Raw genomic sequence first — 14,690 nt, 5'->3', positions numbered from 1 at the left:
TTTATCGATTCAAGGTCCGGTTCAGTTTTAAAAACATTAATATATATCTAACTCATGAAATTTGGGTGGGTTTGGTCTGTTTTTGATTGTTCAACCGATTCCAGTTTCTACTCCCTACCCACCTATTTCACCCAAAGATGGATTCTATTTTTTTATTATTATTTTCTTCACCTAATTATTAATTTGGGACTTTTTTCTTTACCACCGGAATAGAAGAAAGCATTGGTGAATATAAAAAGGGTAAATTACGCTTTAATATCTAAACTATCAGTTTTAATTCATTTTAGTATCTAAACTTTTAATTTTTTAAAATCATATTTAATGTTTAGTTTTATTTTGTTTTAGTACCTATCGTTAAAAACTTAACACGTTTAATTCCTAAAATATCAGTTTTTGTTAGTTTTAATACCTAAACTTTTAATTTTTCAAAACTTAACATTAAATTTTGAACGTGTTACTAAAATAAAACAATACTAAATTTCACGAAAGATATTAAAATGAAATAATAATTAAACTTTAGGTATAATTTTAAAAAAATAAAAATAAATTACTAAAATTGATAATTTAGATACTAAATACGTAATTTATTTATATAAAAATAAGTTAGGGGTAAAAGAGTCAGAAGACGAAACTAAAAAACCAGAGACGGGACAGGACACTGTTTATTAGTTGCGGAGAAAACACGGAGGATCTCAAAGCCTTCCCCTAGCACGCTGCTGTCCCCGCTCCCTCCCTCCCTCCTTTAAAAGTCCAACCCCCCCCCCCCCCCTTTTTTTCTCTATCAGCTTGTCTCGAACTCTCTCTATTTCCAAACAATCTCACTTTCGGTTCAATCATGTCTTGCTTCACTAGCAAATACGCCGGTAATCCCACCTTTTCCAATGCTTATAAATCTCAATTTCTTCCATATCTGTTACAAGTTTTATGATTTGATCCACTCACTCTTTTGCTTTTGTAATGGATCTGTGATGAAAAGCTACTTCGTTTCCATGTCTAGATTTCTTCGGATCTTAATAGATTCCATCTTTTTATTCTCGCGCTCAGATCTTCAGTTGATATTAGCTAAATTTAATTATTGTCGAAAGCAACATAATACAGTTTTCCGATTTATGTAATAAAATTTTGGGTAAAGTATAGTAATGGTCACTGAACATTTCTGAAGTTTGCATTTAGGTCTCCCAACTTTTAAAACTTGCAATCTCAAACATTTAATTCGTTTGCAATATGGTCCCGCACCTATGAAAATTAGGGTAAATCATATAAATGGTCATTGAACTTTTTAGGCACTTGAATTTAGGTCTCCCAACTTTTAAAACTTACAAAACATTCCTCAACTTCATTATAAATCCCAAATTTCAAAGTAATTCATTTCATTCTAAACTCTAATTCCAAATAATTCAATTACATTCTAAACCCTAAATTCTAAAATACTTCAATTTAAGGAGAAATATAATATATTATCTTTAAGAACGTGATAGCGTTTTTATTTTTTTTACTTTTGTGAAGAAAAAAAATACACTCCCTCATCGTAAATGTAAATTTAGTGATCTTCAATAATTTAAATATAAAAAATGATTATGGAAGAAATTGAATAAAAAAATAAAATCTCTCAATGAAAAAAATTAAGAATCAAAATCCCCAATTGACATCCTTATAATTTTTATTTATTTCAATTATAATTTAATTTTTTTAATAGTTTGATGTGATTATAGATAATATTTATTCAAAAAAATTAATTTATTAACAATATAGATACCCTACAAACACAATTGTTTGAATTTAAAACTTTTAAAGAAAATAACATTTTTTACCTATATTAGAAAATTAAAAAATAGATCATGCTAGAACTAAAAGAATACGTGACCATGAAATAGAAAGTTTACGTATGTTATGAAAGCATGGCACAAACCCCATCTCTTTTGAGTTGATTGTTATCATCAACTTAGGGTATATTATTAAATTATTGATTTTTTTATTTATTTTGAAGTAGTCAACTTCAGTGTTTATTTTTTTATTGTGTTTTTTTATGATTTTATTAAATAATTTTTCTACAAAAAATATTCGATGTAATAAGTAAATAAATATTTAATTATCATGGTAATATTTATATTTTAATTATAATAGAAATAGTATAAAAATAAAAAATATTTATACATCATTACTATAATTAACATAACTCGTATATAAAAATTTTGACTCTGTTATTTATGTAGTCTTAATATTTATGTGAAAGATATAAAATATATTAACACGTATGATTAGATATAAAAACATACACAAATAATCAGAAGTATATTATTTTTAAATAAATGAATTATTATCATATATTCTTACTATTGAAAAAATTTTCATGTCTTTAAATTAATAATAAAAAATTATCATATGTTTTTAAATATAAAAAGTAAATTAATTAATAATTTAGTGACATTGGCGTCGTTTATAAAAAGACAGAAATTGAAGTATTTTAGAATTTGGGTTTTAGAATGTAATTGAATTATTTTTGGAATTTAGGGTTTAGAATGAAATTGAATTACTTTGGAATTTGTGGTTTAGAATGAAATTGAGAATTGTTTTGTAATTTTTAAAAGTTGGGGGACCTAAATTTAAGTGCCTGAAAAGTTTAGTGACCATTTATATAATTTACCCTAATATTCATAGGCGCGGGGATCATATTGCAAACGGATTAAATGTTTGGGGACTGTATTGCAAGTTTTAAAAGTTGATGGACCTAAATGCAAGTTTCGGAAATGTTCAGTGACTATTACTATACTTTACCCTAAAATTTTAACTGAAATGAATAAAACTTGTTTTGTTTAATGATATCTGAAAATTTTGATATGCACATATTCATGCATGTACTCGACCGAATCCATTTTACCTTTCAGTAGTTTAGAATTTAGTTACCTGTCCTTGATATGTGCTTTTGAATTATCATCATATCAATCTGACTATAGTTCCAAAAAAATCATTGATTAAAGTTGGTTAAGTTGTTCATCTACATGGAAATTTCATTTTAGATGTTATCGATTTACTGTTTTTTGTTTATCCATAATTGTATCTCTGTGTCTTTACTGGTTAATTGGTGGCTGATTATTTTTTTTATCTTAAAAATGTTGCAGATGAGCTAGCTAAAAACGCCGCCTACATTGGTTCCCCAGGAAAGGGTATCCTTGCTGCTGATGAATCCACTGGAACAATTGGCAAGCGTCTTTCAAGCATTAATGTAGAGAACGTTGAAGAGAACAGGCGTGCTCTCCGTGAGCTCCTCTTCACTATTCCCGGTGCTCTCCAGTACCTCAGTGGTGTTATTCTCTTTGAGGAAACCCTCTACCAAAAATCTGCTGCTGGTATTATTATTCTGAAACACCTGCATTCGATGCTTTCTTTTAAAAAATGAATGGCTTGCTGTTGATATTTTATATTAATGTCTGATATATACAGGCAAGCCCTTTGTTGATGTCTTGAAGGAAGGTGGTGTCCTCCCTGACATCAAGGTTGACAAGGGTACCCTTGAACTTAATGGAACAAATGGTGAGACTTTCACCCAGGGTCTTGATGGCCTTGCCCAGCGTTGCCAGAAGTATTATGAAGCTGGTGCTCGCTTTGCTAAATAGCGTGCTGTTCTCAAGATTGGTGCTAATGAGCCAACTGAGCTTGCTATCCAAGAAAATGCCAATGGACTAGCCATATATGCTGCCATCTGCCAACAGTGCGGTCTTGTCCCCATTGTTGAACCTGAAATCCTTGTTGACGGATCACACGACATTAAAAAGTGTGCTGAGGTGACAGAGCGAGTCCTTGCTGCTTGCTACATGGCTCTAAATGACCACCGTGTCATGCTTGAGGGTACCCTGTTGAAGCGTAACATGGTGACCCCTGGTTCCGAATCTCCAAAGGTTGTACCTGAAGTTATTGCCGAGTACACTGCCCGTGCATTGCAGAGAACTGTACCGGCGGCAGTTCCTGCTATTGTATTCTTGTCTGGTGGACAAAGTGAGGAGGAGGCTACCCTCAACCTTAATGCCATGAACAAGCTTCAGACGAAGAAGCCATGGTCACTTTCGTTCTCATTTGGACGTGCCCTTCAGCAGAGCACTCTCAAGGCCTGGTCTGGTAAGGTAGAGAATCTGAAGAAAGCCCAAGATGCTTTCCTCGTTAGGTGCAAGGCCAACTCTGAGGCCAGTCTCGGTACCTACAAGGGTGATGCAAAGCTTGGGGAGGGTGCTGCAGAGAGCCTCCACGTCTCGAACTACAAATACTAAGCGTTTAGGCTTTGTGATCTAATGTTTCATGTTTTGCGGATTAAAGATGTAGTACTTTTAGGTCTTTTCTTAGGGGGTGAGATTGGACAAAATAAGCCTTTGATGTCTTTTGTGATGGTTTAGTGTTTTGATGCTTTTTTCTTCATTTATGTTCAAAACAATGAGTTTAAAACAGCGTTTTGGCACAATGAGCTTGCATTTAATATATCTACTGAATTTCCTGTGTACAAACTCACCTGTGTCATACGCTTTTGAATGATAAATCTCATTCATCACTATCGGTTTATTAATTACGATGATTAAAGTGTTGTTGCCTGGCGACCTAATGACGGAGAGTTTGAAAACATAAAGTCCCTTTAATCGACAATCCTTCATTTACTGGTACAAATTTGACTCGAAACAACATAATCTCAAAGATTTATTTCTGGTTCTGCAATCTGATCTCAGTCATTGTTTCTCTATCCTACACACCGTATTGCAGACACACCAGGGGGTAAAGAAGCTCTCATGCATGTTTTTCACATAGGACAGAAAAAAATTCACCCGATAATATCACTAAACAGTAAATTATTAGCAGTCATGAAATAAATTGGTAGTTGATGAAAAACTAACAAAATAAAATTTCCATGAATATTGAATGGCTGGAAAGATTTTTCAGAAATATAAGATTGAGAAATATTCCAATGTTTGAAACAACAGCAACATTTTGAAATCTGCCATGTGTTTTCCCCCTTTCATCTTACTGGTTTTTAGATTTGCTGAGCTTCAAACCATGGGTCTCCCACAAGTTTGTCTCACAGTATTCTCCTTCGCTATAGAGGGACACATTGTTCCTATAATCATAATCACTGCACCTAGTGCTCTTGCGTTTTATGTTACCCTCGGTTTTCATTAGGCAAGCACCAATGCTTTTCCATTTGTGTTTGCACATCAAAGCACTCCTCTCAAAGCCTAAGGAGGTCATCTTAGCAGCTATTTCCTCCCACAGAATCTCTTCGGAACACCCTTCTTCTTCTTCGAACCTTGATTCCATGCAGGTTCTCAGCTGTATAAGCCATGAAACCTCAGATTCTTGCCAGCCATCTTCCTTAACAGATTCAGTTGCTATCAGATCGTCGCCCTTAAATTTTTTTCCTGTCAGGTTTTGTAAAGCTTTTATTAAAGCTGCATCACGAGCTTCAATCCATTCTTCGAACCTTGATTCCATGCAGGTTCTCAGCTGTATAAGCCATGAAACCTCAGATTCTTGCCAGCCATCTTCCTTAACAGATTCAGTTGCTATCAGATCGTCGCCCTTAAATTTTTTTCCTGTCAGGTTTTGTAAAGCTTTTATTAAAGCTGCATCACGAGCTTCAATCCATGCTCTCTCTTTAGCCCAAAATCTGTGCTCTCTATCAAGCCTGGCTGCATTTTCTTTCCTCCATTCTTCCTCCCTTGATACCCTCTCTTTCTCCTTTTGTTCAAGAGTCTTCATCAACTTCTCTATCCAAGCCTCTTGCCTCTCCATTAACTTCTTCATCTGGGAGTCCATAAACTCTTCTATCTTCACCTTCCATCTCGCACTACTACCCTTTTTCCTTTTCCTCTTCAATGCCTCTGCAGTGATCAAATCATTGTCATCTGAGTTGTAAGTGTCGAATCCAGAGGAATTAGAGAGGCTAAAACTATCACAGTGCTTTCCGTCAGAGTGAGAGAGCTCATGATTTGCTTGAGAATGGCTATTGAGAGTATTATGAAACGAGAAACTGCTGGTGTCTCCATATAGAGCTTCAAGGTGTCGAAAGAATCTATGGTGCTTGCCATCATGTCTTCCGGCCTTCACTTCCCTAGTCCTTTTGTAATACTTGAACAAGTTTTCAAATTTTTCCTTGCATGTTTCCTCACTCCTTCGATATCCATATTCTTCATACATGATCCTACAACAAAAGGGGAAAATTATGAAATGATAATGAATTAAAGTCCAAGTATTTAAAGAAAATTAGTATGAATAGACAGGAACCCTAATTAAGATGTGAATTTTGCCAATGTCATGGAAAAAACTGTGTTTCCATTGCTGAGCATTTTGCAGTTTGACCCCTAGTAAAGCAAGAATATAGCATGTTATTTGACAATTCAAAATTGCAGACAACGATGTGTCTTTGCCAAGGGACTGATAAGACGTCTTTTAACTGATGACATTAACAGGTGTAAAAACATACAAAAAGGTTAGTTAGTAATTTTCTTTAGCTAAAAACCATGTAATAAGAAGAATGAACAACCCCATTTCATATCAGTAGACTAGGGGGGGGGAACGAAATGTTGAATTAGGGTATGGCAGTATAGGAGTGTATACGTACCTGGAAACTTCATCCCACAAAGGACCCTTTTGATTAGCTTCTTTGAACATTGGATGAAGGCGAGATCTGATCTCAACAAGTGTTAAAGCCTCTTGCCTAGGCCACCTCCCAGTTTTTTCACCATCAAACCCACAACTGGCACTTGGGGTAGAAGTGACAGTAGCAATGACGTTATTAGCCGTAGAATCTGAAGGGAACTCTTGATGAAGCCCACTACACATCAACTGATCAGCACCGATTTGTGTACCCACCGTTGGCATCGTATCAAAGTGATAGTGATGATGGGATTGCTGTGGTGGCGGCAGATCCCGGTGGCTGGAGGAGCAAAACTGGGGAGGAATTTGTGGAAGTAGAATTGCTTGAAAATTCGTTGTCCTTCCACTGAGCAGTTCATCAGGCATGCCGTATTGATGGTGATGATGATGATCCTCCATTCCACTGAGCTCGGACCGTCTTGCTCCTACTGAAAATTTTCCTTTTAATCGCTCTCAAGTAACCTAAGTTAAGCAAGATAGAACTTTTTGTTCCCTATGGGACGTGCGCGAGAGAGACAGAGAGAAGGTAATTAATGAGGGACACATGGTTGAAGGCAAGGCGACAAAATTAATATTGCAGGAGAGGAGAGTCGCTCAGTTGCTGACTACTGGTGAGCCAGTGAATTCATGGCATGTACGCTAGGCCTTGGCCCAAACTATTCATAAGTTGAGTTGAATTATTGGGAGGATCAACGTCCCTGGAGAAGATCACCAACAGGGGCTGATCAGTATAAGGCCATGGAAAGAGTAAAAGTGTAGGCTTGTTTGGGTTTGAACGTAAACGATGAAGGTGGCAGTACTGCCTGGTTGCCCCATGTGATTACAAAAGATTGATGGTGATGTATGCAACCAACTGTAGCCATTTTCTACTACATAGTACATCATCCCCTTCCCCTTCCAATTTATTGCTCTACGTTGCTGCTTCTGTGTGCCTCTGATTTTTTGGGGAACTACATTGCTACAAAAAAACCATGGTGTAACACTTTCGGTATCTAAGGCTTAAACATTAATATTAATTATCACATCTCATTCAAATCAATAAAGTATAGGCATCCACATTTTCCATTACAGAAACAGGATTGTGAAGTAACGAAGAAAAAAGGGGGCAATTGGATTTGGAGACAATAACTGAACAGTAGAATTTCACTGCTTTTTCTGGGACTGGGAGAGTGTGAGCCTTAAGATCTGATGCCTTGCTTCTCAAGTGGCAGATTTATCCATCCATGTGTTAAACAAAATTGTTAATCCGAGATAAAAAAAAATAATAATAATAAATATTATTATATAATCGAATGAAGTAAAATAAATAAAACTTAGGCAAGAAATTGGTTTACTCATATTTAGACGATGAATTGGATGAGTAAAGTATGATAAACCGAAGAAGGATTTTTGTTGAGGCCTGTATGAACAATTTCCTTAAGACAGATTCGTCCTCTCCTCGATGCTTTGATTAACGTTGGATGTCGGTCTCTCAGGATACAACAACAAACGATCACAACAGTAAGCATAACTGTAGTGATCAGTCGAACACAATCTTGTCTTTCTCTATTACCGGAAAGAACGAATTTGAAAAGAATTTTTTAAGTGATTTCCTAATTCAACTTTATGAATTGTGTCTCAAAGTTGTCTCTCAAAGTTGAGTCAAGTTGTGTCTAAGATTGTGCCTCAACTAACTTTATATATAGGAAAAAGAGAAAATTAATCAAAAGGTTATGACCTTTTGATGAAGAGATTTGTTGAAAAGCTCATATGTATAATTGAATTGATGCAATTTTATACCAAATAATAAGTCTGTTCATCAAGTGACATAACTTATTATTAAAAGACATCAATTTTATTCAATTATTTATTAATTTTTCCAACAATCCCTCACATGAATGAAATTAATTATTTCAAACACTGACTTGATATGGTGATAGATTCTACGTTCGATATTAGCATAGGATAGGTAGGCGTCCCCTTTGAACCTTCCATTGTGAAAATATGTTTACCTTAATGGTTGTCCAGTAAACGTGATGTCCTTGAACTGTCCTGCCGTTGGTGTAAGCAATGACATATCTCTCACAAATATCTCACTAACAAGAATTTGGTTCTCATGGTTATGTCCATATAGCCGTGAACATCTCCTGGTTCTGCAAGAGTTTAGAGAACTATGCCCCAATAGTCTCTTTGAAGCGGCTCCACTTCACTCTCACATAGGTGACTTATGTTGGTCAGCTCACCGAAACACATAGTGGTCATTAAAAGCATTTCTTAACCTTTTCCACATTTTAGTCAATGTTTTCATCATAGGAATGGACTTGGGGATAAGATCCCCCACAGTGACCTCACAAGGTCTATGCAAGTAGGTTGTCCCATTGAACTTAGATCTTGTGATCTCCAGTCAACTAAGTTGGGTTTTCCTTCACATAGCGCCTTAAATATTAATGGGATTTAGTACATTCCTTTTGATGTTTATCAACTTGATTTCGATTCAACTCATTATTTAGCGGATCCACAATGTTATCTTTTGATCTTACAAAATCAATATAGATAAATCTAGTTGAGATTAATTGTTTAATGATATTATGTCGACGACGTATATGTCTCGACTTACCATTATACTTATACAAGGCACCCCCACACTTGGATGTAGTTGTAGGAGTGTTTTCTATATTTCCACAACTCATATGGTGTCTCACCTATTTTCTTGTAAGTTACCTTATTTAAAGGTAATTTGCTAACAACTCAGAACATGACCAAATGTCATTCATGATTCTTTAGCAATCTTATGGATACTATACACTTCATATGGTGTATTTGACAATCCATTCAAGATGTAATTCTGACATAGAAACTTAGAATGCTTTCAAGCTTTAATGAATACAATGTCTATCTCATCCTCTCTATGACTAGGAGGATCATCCTATATTTGATCATATTCAACATTATTAAATATAACATCTTATGTCGCTATGTCTTGAAATTCTATTCATGAATTTCACATGCTTCTTGTTGTGGCTCACAACCACTGACATTGTTTTGAATAGGAATCAACATTTCAAATCATGAGTTAGGTGAATCAATGGAGTTACCATTATTTCGTTTAAAACACGTAACCAGAATTTGTAAATATTCCAACAATAAATTGAAAGTTAATTCAATTTATTTTACCATTCGTTTCTGTTGAACAACAAAATTTAATTAGAAATTTGTTATCAACAGTAAATCAAATAAATTTTGTTGAACAACATGATTAAAATCCTGAAACAAAATTATAGGCCCGATTTTTGTTCACATAATTGTGTTTGGTACCTACAATGAATTTTAGTCAAAAATAAAATCCAACAATTAATTTCTGTTAAACGGTGGGAATTTAGTAAAATTAAAATTCTGAAACAGAAATTCACAATCAACAATATTTTTGTTGAATTCGTTAAACGTCAGGATTAAAAACTAAAATCTGAAACAAAACCAACTTATATTGGACAACGGGAATAAAACCCAAAATAGAACCAATTTCTGTTAAACAACAAGAATTTAATAAATTAATTCCCGAAACATAACTAATTTCTGTTGATCGGTGGGAATTTAATAAAAACCCGAAACAATAGTATAATCTCAATATATAAATATTATAAAAGAAATATTGAATGGTTACACATACCTTTTCGATTTCTTGATCAAAATTCTAATATTGCCAACCAAAATTTAACAATCAACCTTCGGGTTAAAGAGAAACGCAACCACAAAGGACAAGGCACAACTTGAATTTGAAGAGATTTAATCCAACAAGCAGACTTATAATCCAACAAGGTTTCGTAGGTATATATATATAATCTCATCACCAATAGCAAACAACTAACATGTTAGTTTTGCAAAGAGAAATAATGCAGTGACCGAATATTATATGACACTTGCATCATTTTTGTTCAAAGTTAATGCTTTTGAAAAAAAATATGATTTTCATGCAAGTAGGGTTGCGTACCTTGCTCCACTTGAGAATTTCAATGACACAAATTGTCACAATCAATTACTTATAAAGTTCATCTCGGATTAGAATTGTAAAATAAAATACAAAATATGTCTTAAGATTGTTAGACAAAATTGTTAATCCGAGATAAAAATAAAAATAAAAATAAATATTATTATATTAATTGAACGAAGCAAAATAAATAAAACCTAAAGTAGAGGAAAGAAATTGGTTTACTCATATTTAGACAATGAATCGGATGAGTAGAGTATGATAAACCGAAGAAGGATTTTTGTTGAGGCTTGTATGAACAGTTTCCTTAAGACAGATTTGTCCTCTCCTCGGTGCTTTGAGTAACGTTGGACGTCGGTCTTCCAGGATACAACAACAAACGATCACAACAGTAAGCACAACTGTAGTGATCAGTCGAACACAATCTTACCTTTCTCTATCACCAGAAAGAACGAATTTGAAAGGAATTTTCTAAGTGATTTCCTAATTCAACTTTGTGATTGTGTCTCAAAGTTGTCTCTCAAAGTTTAAGTTGTGATCTTACCTTTCTCTATCACCAGAAAGAACGAATTTGAAAGGAATTTTCTAAGTGATTTCCTAATTCAACTTTGTGATTGTGTCTCAAAGTTGTCTCTCAAAGTTTAAGTTGTGTCTAATATTGTGCTCAACTAACTTATATATATGAGAGAGAAAATTAATCAAAAGGTTATGACCTTTTGATGAAGAGATTTGTTGAAAAAACTAATAGGTATAATTGAATTGATGCAATTTTATACCAAATAATAAGTCTGTTCATCAAGTGACATAACTTATTATTAAAAGACATCAATTTTATTCAATTATTTATTAATTTTTCCAACACCATGCACATGCATGCGTGCACCTATATATATACCAAGTAATTCAAGAAGCAATTGATAAAGGAAAATCAATATCGAGTTCGATTTTCGGTGATACGCTATAACTCGAGTCAGGTTTTTTCAGAAATTAAAGTTATTTTGGATATAGCGGCGATAGACGTGGTTAGACCAACAAGGACCGGATTTCGAAGATAGAATTGAAAATTTCGGTTAACCAGAGAGAAGTGTTAGTTGTAGGAGTTGGGTCCTGTTGATAGTAACAGACGTTAGGGAAAATTCTATTTCGATGATCAATCGAAATTGAGACTAAGCAAAACCTAAGGCTATATCATCTATATTGAATTCTTCTATTTTATTTACTTTATTTATTATCTCATTATTCCATTTATTATTTTTTATTACTTTCATTATTTTTAAATCCCCATTTTTATTTTTATAATTAAAACCCAAATATCGAAACAAGTAAATTATTCAGACTTCCTTAGTTCTTATAGATCGACCTCTACCTGTCGATATTATCTTTATTATTTATTTGATATTAGAGTATTTATTTTTATTTGGCAATTTGAAACAAGTAAAAGGAAATGTTGTTCACCCTAAAGGTCATAGGTTCGAGCAGTTGGGTCTGATGTGTACGCGTTGTTAATTGATTAAAAAAAGTTATGAATAGATACTACATTGTAAATTCCCTAAATTATTAAAAAATGCACATATTGTTACATCCTCGATTCTGGGATGAATTAACAAATGAAGGAGAAGTAAAAGGGTAAAAGGGTTATTGAACAAATGAAAGAATAAAATATTATTTGGGTTTATCTTATAACCCATGTGGAACACATTTGTGGGAAACAAATGTTTCCTGACAATTCTCTTCTTCCCCATCGTGAAGCACCCCAAGCCAAGGTGAGTTTGATTTCTTTTGGTTAATCCTTAAGATTAAAGTATGGTTTTTGATTAAGGAAGACTTAGGAAACATGATGGAGATGAAAAGGGTCATAAAAACTCAAAGATTTGTAAGTTATGAAGGATTAAAGATAAGAAGTGGATAAGTGAAATTTTGAATAAGGATGTATAAATGAATTTAGAAGTTAAATTTGACTTGTCATAGGTGTGAATAAGAAGTTATAAGTGTTAGAATTAATTTTGGATTACATGGAAAATTTAGTAAGATTCTTAGTTTTAAGAATCTGAATGATATATGGGAGATAATATAGTGTTGGAATGATAAAAGTTAGTTAAAATGGTTGTATTTGAGTTTAGTGGTATGAAAGGAGTTTTATATGAGGAAATTTAGTGCAGAGTTGATGAATTTTCGGGTGAAAAAGTCTGTTCTGGGCAGGGTGTAACGATACACTATGAATGGGTACCGATACACTAAAACCAATTTTGAAGGTGTATCGATACATTAAGGGGTGTATCGATACCTGTAAATTTCTAATTAAATTTGGGTACCGATACACCAGGTGTGTATCGTTACACTCCTAAAGGAAAATTTGAAGTTTGGTTCATTAAATTAGCTTAAGTTATTAATATCAAGTTATAAGGTTTAGGATTCTGATAATTGTCTTGAAAATTATATTTATGTAGATACAGAGCATAAACGAGTTTCGAAACAATTGACAAGTAAGATTGATCGAGGGAAAGACAAGGAGACATAGGTTAGTGCATATGCATAGCATGGTTAAAATAGCCTATTAAACTCTAGACTTGTGATAAGTCTAGTTCCAATATTATTGATATATGATTAAATTCCATCTTATGATACATGACATGAATTCATATTATATGCATTATATGACAATGTTCTAAGTGAATATATTTGAAAAGTTACACGAGCTATGTGATAAAGGTAATAATTTATATGTCTACGAGATATAAACTATGTGAATTGTAAAAGACCATGTTATGTAGATGAGAACAATAGGTATAGTTGGCATGCCAAGAGTAGAGGGTCTACGCGGTCCTTCGAGATAATTCTACGTGGTCCTTCGGGACATATATGTATTCTTTGGAACATGTATGAGGTCTTTTGACACACCTACTTGATCCTTGTTATATGTATATGATTCTTAAGGAATTTCTATGTGGTCCTTATGGAAAAATTTTATATGGCACTATGGTGCAATACTACGCGGCACTTTGGTGTAATTCTACGCGACACTTCGGTGCAATTCTACGTGGCACTTCAGTGCATTTATACGAGTTGTGGTGACAACATAGTGCACAACCTCACAATACTCACATACCTCAGGTTCTCAGTATGGTATCATGGGCTAGTGAACTTATTAATATGAATTCATGATGGTAATTTGATCAGCTTATGGGTAAGATACATGGTTATGCAACTTGCATGGATTAAATATGTGATTTCATTACATTTCATATCATTATAACTCACTAAGTCTATGACTTAGCGTGTAAGCGTTTTATACGTAGGTACCGAAAAGCAGAAAGATCCAATATAAGCTCAACAGAATAACATATCTCCACTTGAAGATCAGATCAGAAGAAAATTACACAGTATGTATTGTTATGCGATAAATAAGTTGGCATGTAAATAAAGTCAGTAAATTAAGTATGTATTCTCTGATCGATTTTTGTAATGTTTTAAACATATTTATGTAAATGGTAACTTTATAGTGATGAAAGTTTAAATTTTTATGAGTTTTATATATGTTGGGCTGAAATTACTGTAGCAGTGCATCGGTACACTGTACCAGTGCATTGATACATTGTAGCAGTGCATCGGTACACTGTAGCAGTGCATCGGTACACTGTAGTAGTGCATCGATACACATTTTAAATTCGATGTTTTTGTGCATCGGTACACTGTTCACGGTACCATTCATTACTGTTCACGATACTATTTACACAGTATCGGTACTATTCATATAGTACAATACTATTCATAAAACATCATTTGCCTTAAATTTGTTATAATGAACATAATTCAACATATATTATTGTATTTTCTTAATATAAGTCCAAATGTTCAGTTATTTTGTAAGAAGATTGTTTTAAAAGTCAATGCGACATTTCGGACTCGTATCCGGGTCGAGTATGGGTTGGGGGTGTTACACATATGTTCTAGTGAAGGTTGAGCTATGAAAATTTACAAGAACTCTCCCATTGTGATGAAATAACAAATAAAGTTCAACAATTTTCGAAGATGAAGTTATTATCTTCTTCGTGTCAGATGATGATGTTATTTGTTAACACATTTTGATTGAATC

The 14,690-nt window shown here is 33.7% G+C and overlaps 1 protein-coding gene and 1 pseudogene across 1 annotated transcript; one reads left to right on the top strand and one right to left on the bottom strand.

Annotated features, from left to right (window-relative positions):
• The first annotated feature begins 745 nt into the window (after positions 1-745).
• On the top strand, positions 746-4,329 carry LOC120181823 (annotated as a pseudogene).
• A 672-nt stretch (positions 4,330-5,001) lies between these two features.
• Positions 5,002-7,163, bottom strand: LOC120182441 (trihelix transcription factor PTL-like). The gene is made up of 3 exons (XM_039187422.1): positions 6,599-7,163; positions 5,459-6,178; positions 5,002-5,284 (listed from the first exon to the last, which is right to left on the bottom strand). Exons 1-3 carry the CDS (start codon positions 7,030-7,032, stop codon positions 5,002-5,004), a joined length of 1,437 nt encoding a protein of 478 aa, XP_039043353.1. The 5' UTR covers positions 7,033-7,163.
• Between the last annotated feature and the right edge of the window lie 7,527 nt (positions 7,164-14,690).

Source organism: Hibiscus syriacus, unplaced genomic scaffold, assembly GCF_006381635.1.
Source record: "Hibiscus syriacus cultivar Baekdansim isolate YM2019G1 unplaced genomic scaffold, ASM638163v2 tig00003721_pilon, whole genome shotgun sequence".
NCBI classification, from domain to species: domain Eukaryota; kingdom Viridiplantae; phylum Streptophyta; class Magnoliopsida; order Malvales; family Malvaceae; genus Hibiscus; species Hibiscus syriacus.
The sequence above is the reverse complement of the archived record's forward strand: the minus strand, read 5'-3'. Positions and strand labels throughout refer to the sequence as shown.

Bases quoted from the DNA above. Each gene is read 5' to 3' on its own strand.
- LOC120182441 (XM_039187422.1), bottom strand. From the start codon at position 7,032: ATGGAGGATCATCATCATCACCATCAATACGGCATGCCTGATGAACTG. The intron at 6,179-6,598 runs GTACGTATACAC...CTTTTGTTGTAG, and splicing joins TTGTGGGATGAAGTTTCCAG to GATCATGTATGAAGAATATG. The intron at 5,285-5,458 runs GTTCGAAGAATG...CATGGAATCAAG, and splicing joins AGAACCTGCATGGAATCAAG to GTTCGAAGAAGAAGAAGGGT.